At 43.1% G+C, this 15,316-nt stretch overlaps 1 protein-coding gene across 10 annotated transcripts in view; it reads right to left on the minus strand.

Annotated features, from left to right (window-relative positions):
* Window positions 1–5,313: 5,313 nt before the first annotated feature.
* The window catches only part of KCNMB2 (potassium calcium-activated channel subfamily M regulatory beta subunit 2), a 142,281-nt gene continuing 132,278 nt past the window's right edge, over window positions 5,314–15,316 (minus strand). For all 10 annotated transcript variants that reach the window (XM_042041978.1, XM_042041982.1, XM_042041981.1 and 7 more), the window contains 2 exons: window positions 13,126–13,321; window positions 5,314–7,477 (listed from right to left, as the gene is read on the minus strand). In XM_042041978.1, coding sequence (XP_041897912.1) covers window positions 7,193–7,477; window positions 13,126–13,321 — 481 coding nt within the window. In that variant the 3' untranslated portion in view covers window positions 5,314–7,192. The remainder of the gene's footprint in view (window positions 7,478–13,125; window positions 13,322–15,316) is intronic.

Genomic DNA, 15,316 nt, shown 5'->3' on the forward strand with positions numbered 1-15,316 from the left:
CTCTAATGCCAGTTCTGATTTTGGTGCTCTTTAACAGGGGAGAGCCTCCTGGATAGCTCTGCCAGCTCTGCTTCTGTGTCTTTCACTGGATGCTTTGAGTTAAAAGAGTGAAAAATGGAGTGTGATGGAGTATTAGCAGAAAATCAGGTTTTTAAATGAGGTTAACCAAATTCTCCACTCACAGCCAAGTCCATCACAACTCCTGATTTGACTCCTGTTCCTTTGACAAGACCTGTACTCAGGGCACTTGCCTACCAGGTGTTGGGATGTGCAAACCCCCTGCTACAGCAGGCTTCCCTACAGCACATTACCCAGGATTCTGTCCAGATGGCTTTGGAATAAATCTATTTTGATACTGAATACTCAAATTTTTTAGCGCACTTCAGTGGGCCTAGTAAGCAGCTACTCCTTGGGAAGCAGAGATTTGTGAAGAGCTGTGTGTTGTGCCCACATGAAAATGAAAAGAAATGAAAACCTGGATGCTATATCCAAACATGATGTTTCTGCCCACAGAGAATGAGCCCCTCGAGTGTCTCCTGCCCTGGGAAACCCCTGCGTGTGAGCAGAAAATCCTCATTTCTCCTGAGTAAAGCAGAATATCTCATTTACTCATGTTTGCTGTTTGTCTTTCCCACTCCTTCCTGGTGGCTGTTTAATAGAAACCTTGGACTAGTGGCACTTTACATGCTGTGAAAGAACCTGCTCTGGGACAGATTTCTTGGCCTCTGTTTTGCTCCCGGGTGGGAGCTCTTGTCTCGTATTTGGAGGCTGAGACCCAGAAACCCTTGTGCAGGGTTGGGAGCCAGCATGTGCTGATGAGGAAAGGGAGCTGCCAGTGATGGAAAACGAGCTGCTGCTGGTACAGACTTGCCTTCCCACTGCCTTTGAGCACATGGTGAAGTGGTGCTGAGGAAGTGGCAACTAATTACACCTGGACTCCCTCGGTGTAGGGTTTTGCAGCCTCTGCAGTGTTTGCAACCTCCCGTTGCATTGTTCAGCTGTCTTGCTGTATTAATGGCTTTGAACTCTTGCTTCTAAGGGGTGTGATTAAGGTGTTGCTGCTTAGTCATCAGACTCTGCTTCCTATTTAATTTCTGATGAATATAACGGAGCTTAAGTGCACCGTGATTGAAATCATAAGTGCCTTCCCCATGGAAGGGTTTCAAGGTGCTCTTTCTTTTTGCCCACTGGATTTTGGGGATTGAGCTGCTCAGCAGCCTCTGGAACAACAGAACCTTTGCTTGTGATCTGGAGTAAACTGTGCAGGTGGCTGGGTGTTAAAAAGTGCTTGGTAACAGAATACAGAACGGTACCTGCAGTTATGCAAAGGAATTGCCAAGGTGGAGACTTTAGGAGGAGAAGATGAAACCTCCCACTGTCCTCATACACATTTCCACACAGTGGAATCACAGAACGGTTTGCCTTGGAAGGGACCTTACAGATCATTTATTTCCACCCCCCATCATGGGAGAAGACACCTTCCACAGGATATATTAAAAAACCTATCCTAGGAGGCTTCAAGATTTTAGCCTGAGCTGAGTGGGAAAAGTTTTCAATTCCACAATATTTTATTTAGCTGTGAATGGGAAGAAAATCTTCAAAATCTTCTGCAGACTGAAAAACCTGAAAAAAAATCAAGTTGGGTTGATACAAAGAGTTAGGTGGGATAGTGGTAGATCACTTGAGGTTCAGATTTCGCTTTTGCATTTTTTCCAAGTTTTGAAAAAAATGGCATAGCAGAAATGGTATCTTTTAAAAGGAAGCTAGTTTTTGGGTGTACTGAATGTCAAATACAGTGTTTCAGGAGTTTTCTAACTTTTTTCCCTGAAATGTATTGAGAATGGAGCACACTCCTGGATGAAAAAGCTGTACTTTTTTTTTTTTTTTGCAACCTATAGCAGTGCCTGATCCTGCTGTGCTATACTGAAGGGGATGAACATATATTTATATGGTTCCCTAAATCTGACCTGCCTCATTGCCTCCGGAGATGCTTCTAACTCTCACCCGCTTTTCTTGAACTTCCAATTTAAACAAACTTTTTCTGTATGTTTAATAAGAGCTGGTCCCCCATCTCTGCCCATGTTTTATGAGTCATTTGCTGAGCTTCTGCCTGGAAATGGCCATGTTTCAATAGAGCTTGCAGAGCACTTTAGAATGAGCATCTCGTACCATCTATATTACAATAGAATCACCAAGAAATGAAATACACTAAATTCTTACCTAAACAAATGCAGTTCAGTTAAAAATAAATACTCACCTACCAGCTCTTTCTATGAAAATGGAGAACTAGAAAAAGTAGACAGGCTGTGTGGAGGGCTCTGCTAATGTTAACACATTTTTTTCAGTGCTTGGAGAAATTTGGTTTATTTAAAAAATCCTGGTGCAAATTCACCAGGCAGCACTGCTGATCTTTTTTTTTTTTTATCATATCTGAAGGATGAAGAAGCCCTTTGTGTGAAATGAAGTTTGTTTTACATTTAGCAGCTGCAGATTAGGGACAGAAAGTGGCTTGTTGGGGGACCAGCAGATGGCCAAAGGCAGCAGCACCCACCTCTCCTGGTTCACTGGGATTTATCAAACACAGGAGAGGACAGAGCTTGGGAGAGCCAACCCATAATGTGCCCAGTGCTGTGCTGGCTGCACTCCTGGGGCTAACAGGGCATGGAATCCACTACCCAGGGCCTCTGCATGTAGGGTCCTCCCTAATTTATAACAGCTCAAATAATTGAATCACATGGCCTCACCATTTTGTGTTTAAAAGAGAAAAAAATTAAGGGGGCTTGGTTTAACTTTAAACACAGTGTCCCCACACAAACAGCTCAATTCAGGAGTTGTTACACTCTTTGAGGAAGTGCTGTGCTCTGCCTTACTCATCCTGGTGATCCCTGAGATGACCATCACCCACGTGAGCCTGGCTGGACCCTGGCTGGGGCTGCTGCTGGTTGCATCCTTGTGATGGATCCTGCACTTCACTGGTGGGAGATAAAAATTAAAGAACCTTGCTGGTCAACCTCATAAAAAAAACCCTGACCTCAAAATATTCAGTGAACTGATCAATTGCTGATCATTTTGTTTCACATCAGAGTAACTCTTATGTTTATTTTTTTGAGATTTCCTATGCAAAAAGTTTCCCTCAGCCCTAGATTTCAAAAAGGTTCTTTAATTCAAACTGAAAACTGGAAACATCTTGTTTTCAAAACACTGAAACAAATTAATTGATATTTACCCTCGCTTTTCACTCTATCCTGTACAAAAAAATCAATTTGGCAAAGTTTGCATTCAGTTGTGAGATGTTTGGGAACTCCACAAACTGTGCGTTGTTTTCCTCTGAAAATTGAGTGCTGGGAAGGGACAAGTGTTCAGTGGAGCAGAAAAGTGAGGGTTTTTTCCCAAATATTTGATGGATAATGAACAGTACAGTGGATAATGGAGAGAAGATGCTCAGAGTCTGTGGAAAAATTGTGTTGCTGCAAAGATATTGGATAACTTCCATGAATGCCTGGAGCAAATTTCATAATGGCATGACTGTATGAGAAGGGAAATTAGCTGAACGATTTCTAAGGTGATTGTAATTGACAATGCCATTCACAATAGAGGCTGTACTGCTGTAAGGTCAAAAGTTTTACAGTCAAATGAGAGCAGGAATCGTCACAGAACAGACAAACACCAGCCAGTTCCTTCCCAGCTACTTCTTCCATTGAGCAAACAGTAACCCTAACCCTAACCCAAAACCTAACCCTAACCCTTACTATCAGTAACCCTAACCCAAAACCTAACCCTAACCCTGACCCTAACCCTTACCCCAACCCTATTTTTCAAGCAGAATTTAAAAATTAATTACCCAAGTTCACTCCCATCCTCTGTACAAAGGAAAAAAAAAGGAGGCTACAAGGTGGGACTTTATTCCCTATTTTCCTTGAGGTGGGAAGTCACTGCCTTTGTGTCTCCTTGAAATCTGCAGGCTCTTGTGAACCCTCTCTCCTTGCTGCATTCACCCAAGCTCACCCTGGAGATAGGTATTCTTCCACTGGGTACATTTTGTGAGATAAATTGATGTCTCCTCAATGAGGAAAACTAAATCAAAATAAACTCTCTGTTGTCCTAGCTGGTGACATTTAGTAAATCTGCTGCAAGGTGCCAAATTTCAAAGTATTACAGCAAGGATGTTCACACTTCAGCTTCAGATTTAGATGTTCCAGAATAGAAATAAGGCTTGACATATACAATCTAATTAAGAAAATAACAACTACTAAAAGGCCATGTGAATTTGGTACCTGAAATACTTACAAATGCTTTAAAGCACACAAGGGTGCTTGTCATAGGTTTCTAATGCCTGGGTATACTGCACAACCTTTTTCATATTGCACCTTTCCCTTCCAGGGTTTTCCAGGACAGGGTTTTCCCTGCTGCTATCCCAAATGCCCAGCTGGGACATCAAGAGTTGAAATGTTTGTGCTGAGAAGAGTCAGAACCAGTGTTAGAAACAGGGTAGGTTTGCCTGGCTCCTGAATTGCATTAGATATTTTTCTCATTCATTTGAGCTGCCTATAGGAACATCAATGCCTTTTGCAGGGGAAAACGTGATATTAAAATAGAGTAGAGGAAGAAATAGCACAGACTAACATCCCTGCTGAAACACCATCTCTCTTTGGGGCAGCAGGAGTTGTCAAAAATCCCATTTGCAGTGCTAACACTTCAGTAGGGGGTTAACAGTGCCAAGGATCAGATGGATAATTCCCTTCAAAATTATTGTTTTACCTCACTCCATCCAATTACTCAAGTTGTTTTGCTATCCCTCAGATCTCTCTCTTAATGTCAACAAAATGATTATAGCCTACGACAGCAGCAAGATGTTTCACCCACAGGAGCTCTGGTGAAATGTTTTATGGCACGAAACGTTGAAAGCAGCGTTTGATGTGTAAATGTCAGGAACAATCAGCTTCCCTGTCACCGAGCGAAAATACACAAATACAGGCACCAAAAATGTCACAAGGCACGTAAATCACGGTGCAAATGGCCAGCATAAGTATTGGTGATGGTGTGGAAAAGCCACCACACCAGAGCTCGGTGCTGCCAGGGCCATGTAGCATTTCTGATTTGGGAATTGTGATCGGCAGCACAGTCCAGTCCCACTGATGTTGAGGTTCTCAGGTGTCCCAGTGCCGGCTTCTGCAATTCCAACATACTGACCAAAACCTCTCTTTTGCAAATGAACATTTATGAATTCCCTGGTCCACCAGCACTCCTCTTTTCTTGGTAATAGAAGCTACAGAAAACCGTTTGATGAAACAAGCCAGATCTGAAGGCAGAAGATATTGAAATCTGGAAGATTTAATTTAATATTTTTATTACATATTTTTGGAACCTTCATTATCCCCCCACCCTCCAGGAATTTAATTACCTAAGGAAAATTATACTACTGATTACAAGATTGCAGGTTTATTTTCACTGCTGAGAACTCATATTTTTTTTTTTTTTTACAGCTCACATTACACTTGCATGACTTGTTTTGTAACATCTTGAAATTTTTAATGCTATGATGCGGAAAGGTACTTACATATATAGATGAACTAGGCAGAATACTTGGTTTTCAGTCTTTTTGAAGGGAAAAATGTTATTTTCTTGGTTTGAGTAGGCCTGTATGTATTTTCTTTGAGCTACTGGGTAATAGGTTCACAGGATTTCTCCCAGGATGTGCCTTGTGTTTGTCCTTCAGGCTGGGTGCAACATGAGAAACGGAGAGAGGTGTCTTTAAAACATAAGAAGGAATGTTTTCTATAGGGGAATAAAAATAAATTATGCAGACATTGTGACTACAGTGTGTATGAAATTAAATTGGCAAGTATACTGTGGTAAATATTTGACAGATAGGACAACAATTTAGCCAGATTCTCAGTTCTTCCAATAAATCATTGCACCTGGGTCTTGTAAATCATAATTCATGTCAGCCAGCACTGCATAGTGAGATAAGGTCAGGAGAGATTTCCAAATGTGTTATGATGATTATCTAACAATTCAGTTAATAGAGACATAGAATTGTATGAGATTTTTGTCATTTCCCATGTCATAGCAACAGAGACCTTTGACTGAAACACCATCATGAATATTGGATAAGATCCTGCAGTGCTGCTCCTCCATGTTATGATATTATCCAAGGATGAAGGTTACAAATACATGAGTTGTACTGTTCATTTTTCAGTGGGTAAAAACAAAGAAAAAAACCCCCATAAACAAGTTTCAATACACAACTAGATATAATATAGCTTTTTCTTTATATATATATATCTGTATATATATCAAGTAAAAAAATCTAAAATAGTTGGAAGTAAAAAATGAAAAAATAGCTGATAGTGTTATTTTTTTCTTTACAGTGATATGGTAGCAAATACAAGACAAATGAATAATAAACCTTTACATTAGGAGTTCTGGTCCCACCTCTATCAATAGGGCTCAGACTAGAATACAAAATGGAAAAAGGTGTTTTTTGCTTTTTGGCTACAGCTTCTGCAAGTGACAAAAACAGAGGAAAATCATAGCACTACACAAAATAAAACTCCAAAGTGTTTTCCAAAAGACCTTAAACACCATAGGGTACATTGACTTCTGAACTGAGGGAGCAAACACAAAGCATCACCAAGTCCTACTGAGGCTGAAAATACTGTACACTTATCCTGACCTCAAAATACATCCCTTTTGTGCCATTTTACCATAAAAAAACCCCCATATCAATGCCTTTTTCACCCCCCTCTGCAGCCAATATTTAAAGAGCCAAAGCCACAAATCCAAGGAATGGACTGAGGCAGATGTGAGACTTCAGTGATGCACAAGTGGTCGGCTGCCCTTTGTCCAGCAGTGAATTTTCCCCAGAATCCTTTACACAGAAAACATCAACTGACTAAAGCTTGGCCAATGGTCACACTGAGCCCTATCTTGGGTGTAGAAAAGAAAGTACTAATCCCAGCATAAAACAAGATCATAGAGACAGTCAACACAAAACAGTAACTTCTTCAGTTGTCTGCATAATAATAACATCATGTTTGCATATAGAACAGCTTTTGCATTATTGCTCTACTTAGAAGAATATAGTAAGGAACTTATACCAGACTTGCACATTACAAACTTAAGGTTCTTTGGTGAAGAATGAGAAAAACAGTATTTTCGCTGTAATTAAATTTCAGAGAAGTTTCCTTTCCTATCTGCTGATCCTTTGGATTCTCTCGCAGAGCAGGGAAAGGTATTGAGTCAGCTTCACCATGGCGACGATGGCGACACCGCCGATCATCATGCAGGTGGGCCAGAACAGGGAGTGGAACAGCACGTTGGAGCTGTACAGTTTGGTTAGGATCACGTTCTTCTGAACGCCCTCGGGGTCGTAGAAGCAGGAGAAGCGTTGGTACTTCCTGAAGTTTTCCATCACCACATTCACCAGCGACATGGATTCTTCGTAATTCTTCCCGCACTTGGGGATGTACGAACACTGGGAAGGAATCACAGGGAGAAAAACACGTCTCCAAAGCTGTTGCAATGTCTGTGTTCAGGTGGCAAGCAGGGAAACCCCGAGGTGATTATGCTTTTCATAACAAGAGTGGAATACTATTACACTAATAATAAATTTATCACAGCAAAACCCAATATTTTCCACATCTACAGAATTTCCCATTGGAGAACCTCCAAGTGCTGTTCAAACATTAATGCATTAATCTGCACGGTGCCTTGTGAGATAGGTGAATATACTATTATTGCTAATTTACACATGCAAAAATAGAACTGATGAAGTACCTCTTCATCTTAAGTGGCACACATATGCTCACAGTTAGATGGGTAATTGACTTTCTGTAAATACGAATCTGGTAGTTTAGATCTCACTTGGCTTGGATCAAAGTGATCACAGGGGGCACAGGATTTCACTCAGAGCAGAGAGGGATAAGGGGAGACCTTTATACAAATTTTCCCACGGGGGTAATGCCTCAGTTAGAGACAAAGTGGTAGTCTAGGTCTTCCTACTGACTTTCATTCAGTCTCTAGCTGAAGATCAACCTGGTTGCCGGGGTGGCTCTTAGTGCTGTTTTTGCTTTTGACCCCAGCATAAGTCCAACAGCTCCTTCTTTCTGATAATTTAATGAGAAAGGGAGTTTTGCAAAGGAAAAAAAGATGTTTTGATTAAAATAATGTGACCCATGGGTTTTGATTATTATTGTTTTAATGTACATACTTTGTAAATGTCCCTCCATTCTTTTTCATGACGTGCTGTGACTTTTTTTAGTAACACACTGCAACAAATCTCTAGTCCTAATTATGATTGAAGGATTAACCTCGTAACAGGATATGATTGATTCATTGGCAAGTTATTAACACAGAATATGATTTGAAGCATGGCAGAGAGATTGTCTGGCGTTAGCAGACTGCAGCATTAATGGTGGAGCGTGGCCACACTGCCATTACGAATATTTCATAGAGCTCTGGAAATTAGAGATGAAAAATATCAGAGCATTAATATCTCATCCATCTTCCTGCTCGTGCATGTCTGCTCCCTATAGGATATTCTCTTGTACCCTGACCAAATTTGTCTTAAATGTCCAAAGTCACGAGCCCTTTTCCAGTGCCCATGAGTCTTTAATAGATCATAATCTACTAAGCAGGGGAAATTTCTCAGTGAAACATTCCTCATTTTCTCTTAATAAATTATCTGTTATCACTGTCATAACAGCAGTATTTCCAGTTCAGATGGGTTTGTGTTGTGTTTTTTTGGGGGGTTTGGGGTTTTTTTTCTTGTCATTTTTGTGCTATACATTTTTATTTCTGGAATTGCCGTGAAGTATCCTGAACGAGGTGATTAAATAAGAACTTGGCCACTTTTGCCAAAATACAATTTCCCCTTGACAGAAAATGGAAAACATAGAAGCCCAAATGAGGAAAGATTCCTGGGGTCTAATTCTGTAGAAGTTCCCAGGAGTGCAGCAAGTCCGAGTGTTTTCAAAGGGGACCTGATGCTGAAGGAGAATTGGAGACGTTTCTCCTACACCTGCTGGCACAGAGCACCAACCATGTTGGGCTGCCCATGATGGAAGGTCTGGGAGCATGAAACTGTGAAGTGCAGCTGTGCTAGGGAAGTTTATTTTGCCTCTCATGCAGACTCCTTGTGCTGAAGCCATCTCTCTCTCCAGGCTGTGGTCCCCCAGGTGCTCTCCAAGGCATGTGTGCCCTTTACTCTGTGTGCTATCTGCCTCACTCTGGTTCTCCTGAGATGCTGGAGACATCTTGGCCTTGGCTTTGAGTAGGTCCCTAGGACAAGGACATTAAATTGTGGTTGTGGAGTGCTCCTGGCCTCCTTCAACATCTTGGCTTCCCCAGTGAGATCCCAGGGATAGCACAGGGCTGGCTCTGCTGTTTTTCATAGGTGATTGGCAAACAAGTAGGAAGACTCAATAACGGGATGTATTGATGTTTTCTTTGTTTTCAATAGCTTTAATTTTCAGTAGTTTTCTCCAATGCCTGGCAAGGAATTTTATATCCACAACTGTTATGCTGTACCTGTGCATATAGACAACTAAATCTATGCCTCTTTATGGCATTTCTGCATTGTCCAACACTTGGAAATCTGCAAGTAAACAATGTCTGGTGCTCTACCTCAGGTGAAGATTCTGTGATATAGCATGAGAAAGGTGGTTCTTATGCTCCTTGCAATCTGAGCAGAAGAAGGATCTACCAGACTCCTACAAATAGAAGTTGTTATTAATGTTTTTATCTCTACTTTCCTAATATAAAGGACTGGGTAGGTGTCCTGTCTGAACTACCTCTGGACACATCCAGCCCAGTGCTCTGCTCAGTGCTCAGGAACTTGTCCAGTCAGGTTATGAATATCTCCAAGGATGGAGTTCACACAACTTCTCCAGGCGAGCTGGAGGCAGTTTCCTCTAAATCAATGATGTTACACTGAAAAGGCTGTTGCCACAAAAGCCCCCAGTTCAGGCTGGGCAGTGAAATACACAACTCTTATCATATGTCTGTGGCTGGGATTGCTGTCCAAGCTGAGCCTGGAAACTTAGGATGTGTTGTGGCAATCTTTGTGAAAAAGTGGTCGGGATGTCAATTTACATCTCTTTTGGAAAAGGCAACAGGTTTGGAGAAGGGTTGAAGGAGGAGTTCTGTGTCTGAGTTGTCCTGAATTGATTCCTCCAGATGGAATTCTCCAGTTCCAGCCCTGAAATGGGTCTACTGGAATCCACAGGTGAACACCTCTGCTTCCCCTCCCTGCACCAAGCAAACTCCTTCCTGGCCTATAAATACCTGAGCCTTCAGTGGCAAACCCTGAGAATCCCCATCATCTCAGAGTCTCAGGCAGTAACAGGTGATTTTGGTGATTAAATCCTTCTTGTTATCTCACTAATGGAGAACTGATATAAATCAGCAGTAGCTTCGATGACATGAAAATAATCAAAATTACATAACATGAGATCGAAATGGGGCCTCTCTAATTGCTTTAACTACCACAGCCCTTCCTCATGGTGCCAGCCTGGCTCCATGGCCAATTTACCTCTCACAGAGGCTGTTACAGCCTCCGGCAGCTGAGGAAGAAAAGTGCAGCTGTGGAAGCATTTAAACCATTTTGTCTGTAGTATTGACAAGGAGCTGGGCTTGTCCTAAAGGCTAGAGATAAAGTACAAACAGTGAGAGCAATGAAAAGCCAGAAAAAGTCTCATGTGCTTTTCTTGAAAAGACTCGAGCAGCTTGACAGGTATCCACTGGCTTCCCACTGATTCCCACCGGAGACTGGCAGCAGCATGCTGTAGATCTCTGTATAAATTGTACCTACTCCTTACTCCACCTTCTGAGCTGACAGCCAGGTTAGACAGCAATTCTCCTGAATAAATCATTATTTAAGATCAAAGAGGATTTTGCTCTGTCCGTGCTGGCTGGGGAGAGGAGAGAGATGGGCTCCAGGTGCTGCTTTGTGTGTGTGTGGGTGCTCAGCAAAGCAGAGAGCTTGGTGGAGGGGTGCTGACCTTTTCAAGGTCACTGGTGTTGGCCTTGGAGTGTCAGGACAGTGCTCTGTGTTGTTCACAGTCATGTCAGAGCTCAGTGAGCCAGGCACGGGGTTTTTTATTTTGTTTATTTGGCAAGGGGAAAGACAGAGAACACAGATCTGAGTAGGTGGATGGAGAGAGACAGCTGGCACCCAACTGGAGCATCACCGTGCAGTGCTGCTCAGGACTGCTTTCCTGCTGCATGGGGATGCTCTCTGGCCAGGGAAGAGGGAAAGCATATCTGGAGTGATGAGATGGGTTGTGCTGATTTGAACTTGGAAACTCTGCAGATCTGAGCCATGAGCAAGAAGCCAGGTATTTTATAGATGTTGCAAACTTCCACTCAAAACTGCTTTTGAATTCAGGTCACATAGCCAGCAGCATGTCAGGAAAACTTAGGAATCCTCCTGAGAGCAGAGCTTAACCTGTAAAACAACCTTGGGCTGGAGAAGTATTAACTGTGCCTACACTAAATTAAGAGGAGGTGGCATCTGGGGGAATTTCAAAGTCCATTTCAGCAAGCAAAAATTATCAATAACAATGTGGAGATTTATGCTGAATCTCTTGATTTATTTGAATCAGTGGAGCATAGAGATTTATCTGATCTCTTTTAATCAAATTGAGGCGTGCACATCATGATTTTGCTTGTGCCCCAGCAGGAAGTGGGGTCTGTCCTGCCTCAGGCTTCACACGCAATGAGTGCCTCTTCCTGCACTAATGCCAGAGCAGAGGGGAAAAAGAGGGGACTCTTCTCCATTTCATACTTCACATCCAGAGGACTCCATCTCTCAGTCATGGGAGTTAATTATCCAGCAGAATAAGCAGCCTAGTGCAACCATGCCGTGCTTTGACTAAATTTAATATCACTTCATCTTAATATGCAGAAGTAATTTGGTCTACTGAACGGCTGCCATAAATAGAAACACAATAGGTTACGTTGTCAGCAGCCTGAAACGGGGCTGTGCTGTTCCGGGGTGTGCTTTGCCAAGCGCCCACAGTTTGGGGTTCAGTGACCTTGGATAATCAAGCAGTTAATGCAGATCTGGCACCTGTAAGTCTAATGATTCCACTGCGTGCCTGCTCACTCCAGCTTGTATTCTCACAGATACCGGTGCTGTCAACACGAGAAAAGGAAGGTGGGGAGAGGGACAATTCCCTGTCCCATCCTGCGGTTCTTTGTGGAAGGAGCGCGGAGCCACCTGCGAGGGCGGGCACTGGCCGGGAGTGATGCACAGCCCCGCGCCAGCCACACAGCTGTGACTGCCCCTGGAGGGGACGCGCCTTCTCTGCATCTGCTGCCTCGCTACAGCCTCCAGACAGGAGCTGTCTCCATCCCACCTGGATGGAGTTACGCTGGAGCGTGTACGCGCAGAGGCAGAGAGGGGAATTCTTCAGACTTGCTTAAGATAATTCTTTAAGATCAATGTCTGGAATCAGGGAAGTTGTGCTGTAAAGATGGGGTGACTCCTTGGCTTATTCACTCCCCAAAGCCAGGCCTTTTGTTTTTGTGCTGCTGCTTTTATCTTGGCAGTTGTCACTCAGCAAACTTTCAGGATCTTTGCAGGGTAAGTGCTGTGCCTGGACCCCAGCAGCTCAGCTGACCTCAGTGGAGCTGCTCAGGTGCAGAGCTTGTCACCAGAGATGGAGATGGACTCTCGTCTCTCCCTGCCACCTTGCCTGGCCTCGCAGAAAGGAGTATCCATTCTCACTGCCACATGGATGCTCCCTGCACATTTCTAGGGGTGTTCACTGTCATGGGGAGCCATGCCTGGGTGGGAAGTGACTTGTCCACAGCTCCATGAGAATATCAGTGTGACAAGTGCTCTGCGCTTCCCTGCTCTTGTAAAGTACTTGCAAAGGACGAGGGAGGCTCCCACCCTTGGGGCACAGCACCCTCTGTGGAATGGATGGAGGCAGAAAGCTGCCCCTCTCCAGACACATGAACTCAGTTTGTGCACTGATTTCTGCTTTCTCTGCTCTGTATTTACCAGTGAAGCAGCAGCTGGAAGCCTTATATTGATTTAAAGTGAGGAATGGATATAATGAGATGAGAAGCCCTCCAGAAACCCATTTAGGAACAAATTTTATTTCGTGCTCCTACCTCAGAATTAATTTTCATTGTTTCTTCAGTGTGGTAGAGTAGAAGCTTCTGGCCAGAAGAGGTGAGATTAACATACACCTGCAGGCAGGGGTACTGAGAGATTTTCCAGCACTCTGGACCACAGTTAAATGAGCAGTTGAAGGTTTCTGTGATGGATGCATTGAGAAGCGAGCACTGAGTCTCTTCTGTCCAGACACTAAACAAGAAAAAAAGAGAAATTAGAGCATGGCAAGAATAGGCAAATAAGCACTAAAGCCATCTCAGGATTCCCATCAGAGATATACTGGGGGCGTCTTAAAGGAGAGGCTACGTGTTGCAGGGCATTGAGCAAAGCCTGGGCTGTCTCATGTCACACATCACAGAGAGTGTTTTATTCTGTAGTACCCAAAGTTTAGCCCTTGGGCACAAAACTACCCTATTCACCTATGCCTGTGTATAAATGAAAAGTGACCTGGAACTTTGACCCTGAAGAAGGTATATTTGAAAGGATGTCAAGCAGAGAGAGAAGAAAACTGAGCTGCTTGCGCTGGGGAGAGCATGACACACACAGTCGTGCATGACAAGACACCCTGAGCCAAGACTTGGTGGTTAACTAAAAGTCCAGGTCAATTTAAAGAGAAGGTTGAGAGCACAGTTTTGAATTAGCAGGGTATATATTCTCACACGCACGAAGACACAGGATCTCACGAGTGGTACCTCATGCAGCCGTACCTATGGGAAAGCTCTTCCTAGTGGCAGCTCGCTCAGTTTTCTGTAAGTTAAGTCAGTGGTTGTAACTTTTCTGGAGGATTTCGTCTTATCTCCAATTCACCAGAGGCTAAAACTGGAATGATGGAGCCTGGCTGTGCACTAGCAATGTTCACGAGCATGTATTTAAAAATCTACAGCTGTGTTTTCCTTGGGGAAAGGGCAAAAAGCCCTTGTGGGCTGGGGGAAGGTTTCACCCAGGGTTCCCTTTTAATCGTGCTCAGCCCCTCAACTCGCTCCCAGTGTGGCTGTCCTACCCTACGATGAAGGGGATGAGGGTCTGCTTGCCCCTCACAAAACCGATGAGAGGCTTTACATAGTAAGTGATATCAAAGATTTCTGACTAATTCTATTGCTGTTTTGCTTTAGCAGTAATTCTGCTTGTATATTCCGTTTCACATTTATATTAAATTATGCTATGTTTTCTGGGGGGAAATGGAATGAAAGGATCTTTTTCCCCTCACAGGCAGTGTTTGTTGAAGGGGTATTGCTGTGAAAGAGAAGAACCCCTGAGGAGATCTGGCTGTGTGAAAAAAAGTGACAGCAAGGACTCCTGGGTTGTCTTCTCCTCGCTTTCACCTTTCTGGCTGCTGTTTTATTCATGCAGGGGGGTAATAAGGTAACACCTACCCACCACAGACTTGTGAAGATGGAATAGTTGATACTTTGCAGGTGCTTTGATATCTTCTGGCAATTCTTTTTCCACGTATCTTACAATATAAATCAACTCTTTCCGCGTGAGCAATTTTGACCTTAGCAGCCTCTGCAATTGACCCTGATATTGCTGAAAGGGCTGGGAGAGCAATTTGGAAGAGCAAATGCTCTTGGAAACTTAACAGGTCTTCATCTCAGTTTTCAAAATCTAAATTTTGCCTTGATTTAAAACAGGACAAATAACTTTATCACACAAATAAGATGCTGCCAATCAGTACAGCTCATCCTCATCTGTATTCCTTGTCACTGCAGGGTCAAGAGGGAATATTCTCATGCATGTGCACCAGTATATTTGAGGATGCTCATACCTGTTAACTGCAGGCACTTATTGCATGTGCCTAAAGAAGAAGCCTGTGGAGTTTAACCCAAAGTGTGCCAGGTATGTACCCCTGCCTTAGTGTGGTTTGGGGCACGGCAGACTAATATTTTGATGCCTCGTTACACATTTTTCATTCTCTTAGCTCCACAAATCAGGGCAGAAAAAAACCACCCCTGACAGCTTTATTGCAGTCTGTGCTGGATTTTAAATACAGCTGATGCTTGAAAACTGATTACAAATGTTGTTAATGAATCACAGGACAAACTCTCTGCTCAGTGGCAGAGGAGGAAGACAGAGACAGCCTCAGAAAAATTAAGTGCAGTGCAGGAATGATGAAAGATGGTCTTCCACTTTCAGCAGATTACTATCATGAGGATTTCACTTCTTAAAATTAAATTAATAACCAACATG

Source organism: Corvus kubaryi, unplaced genomic scaffold (assembly GCF_017639235.1).
Source record: "Corvus kubaryi isolate FWS band 111438036 unplaced genomic scaffold, C.kubaryi_AGA036_p1.0 37397, whole genome shotgun sequence".
NCBI classification, from domain to species: domain Eukaryota; kingdom Metazoa; phylum Chordata; class Aves; order Passeriformes; family Corvidae; genus Corvus; species Corvus kubaryi.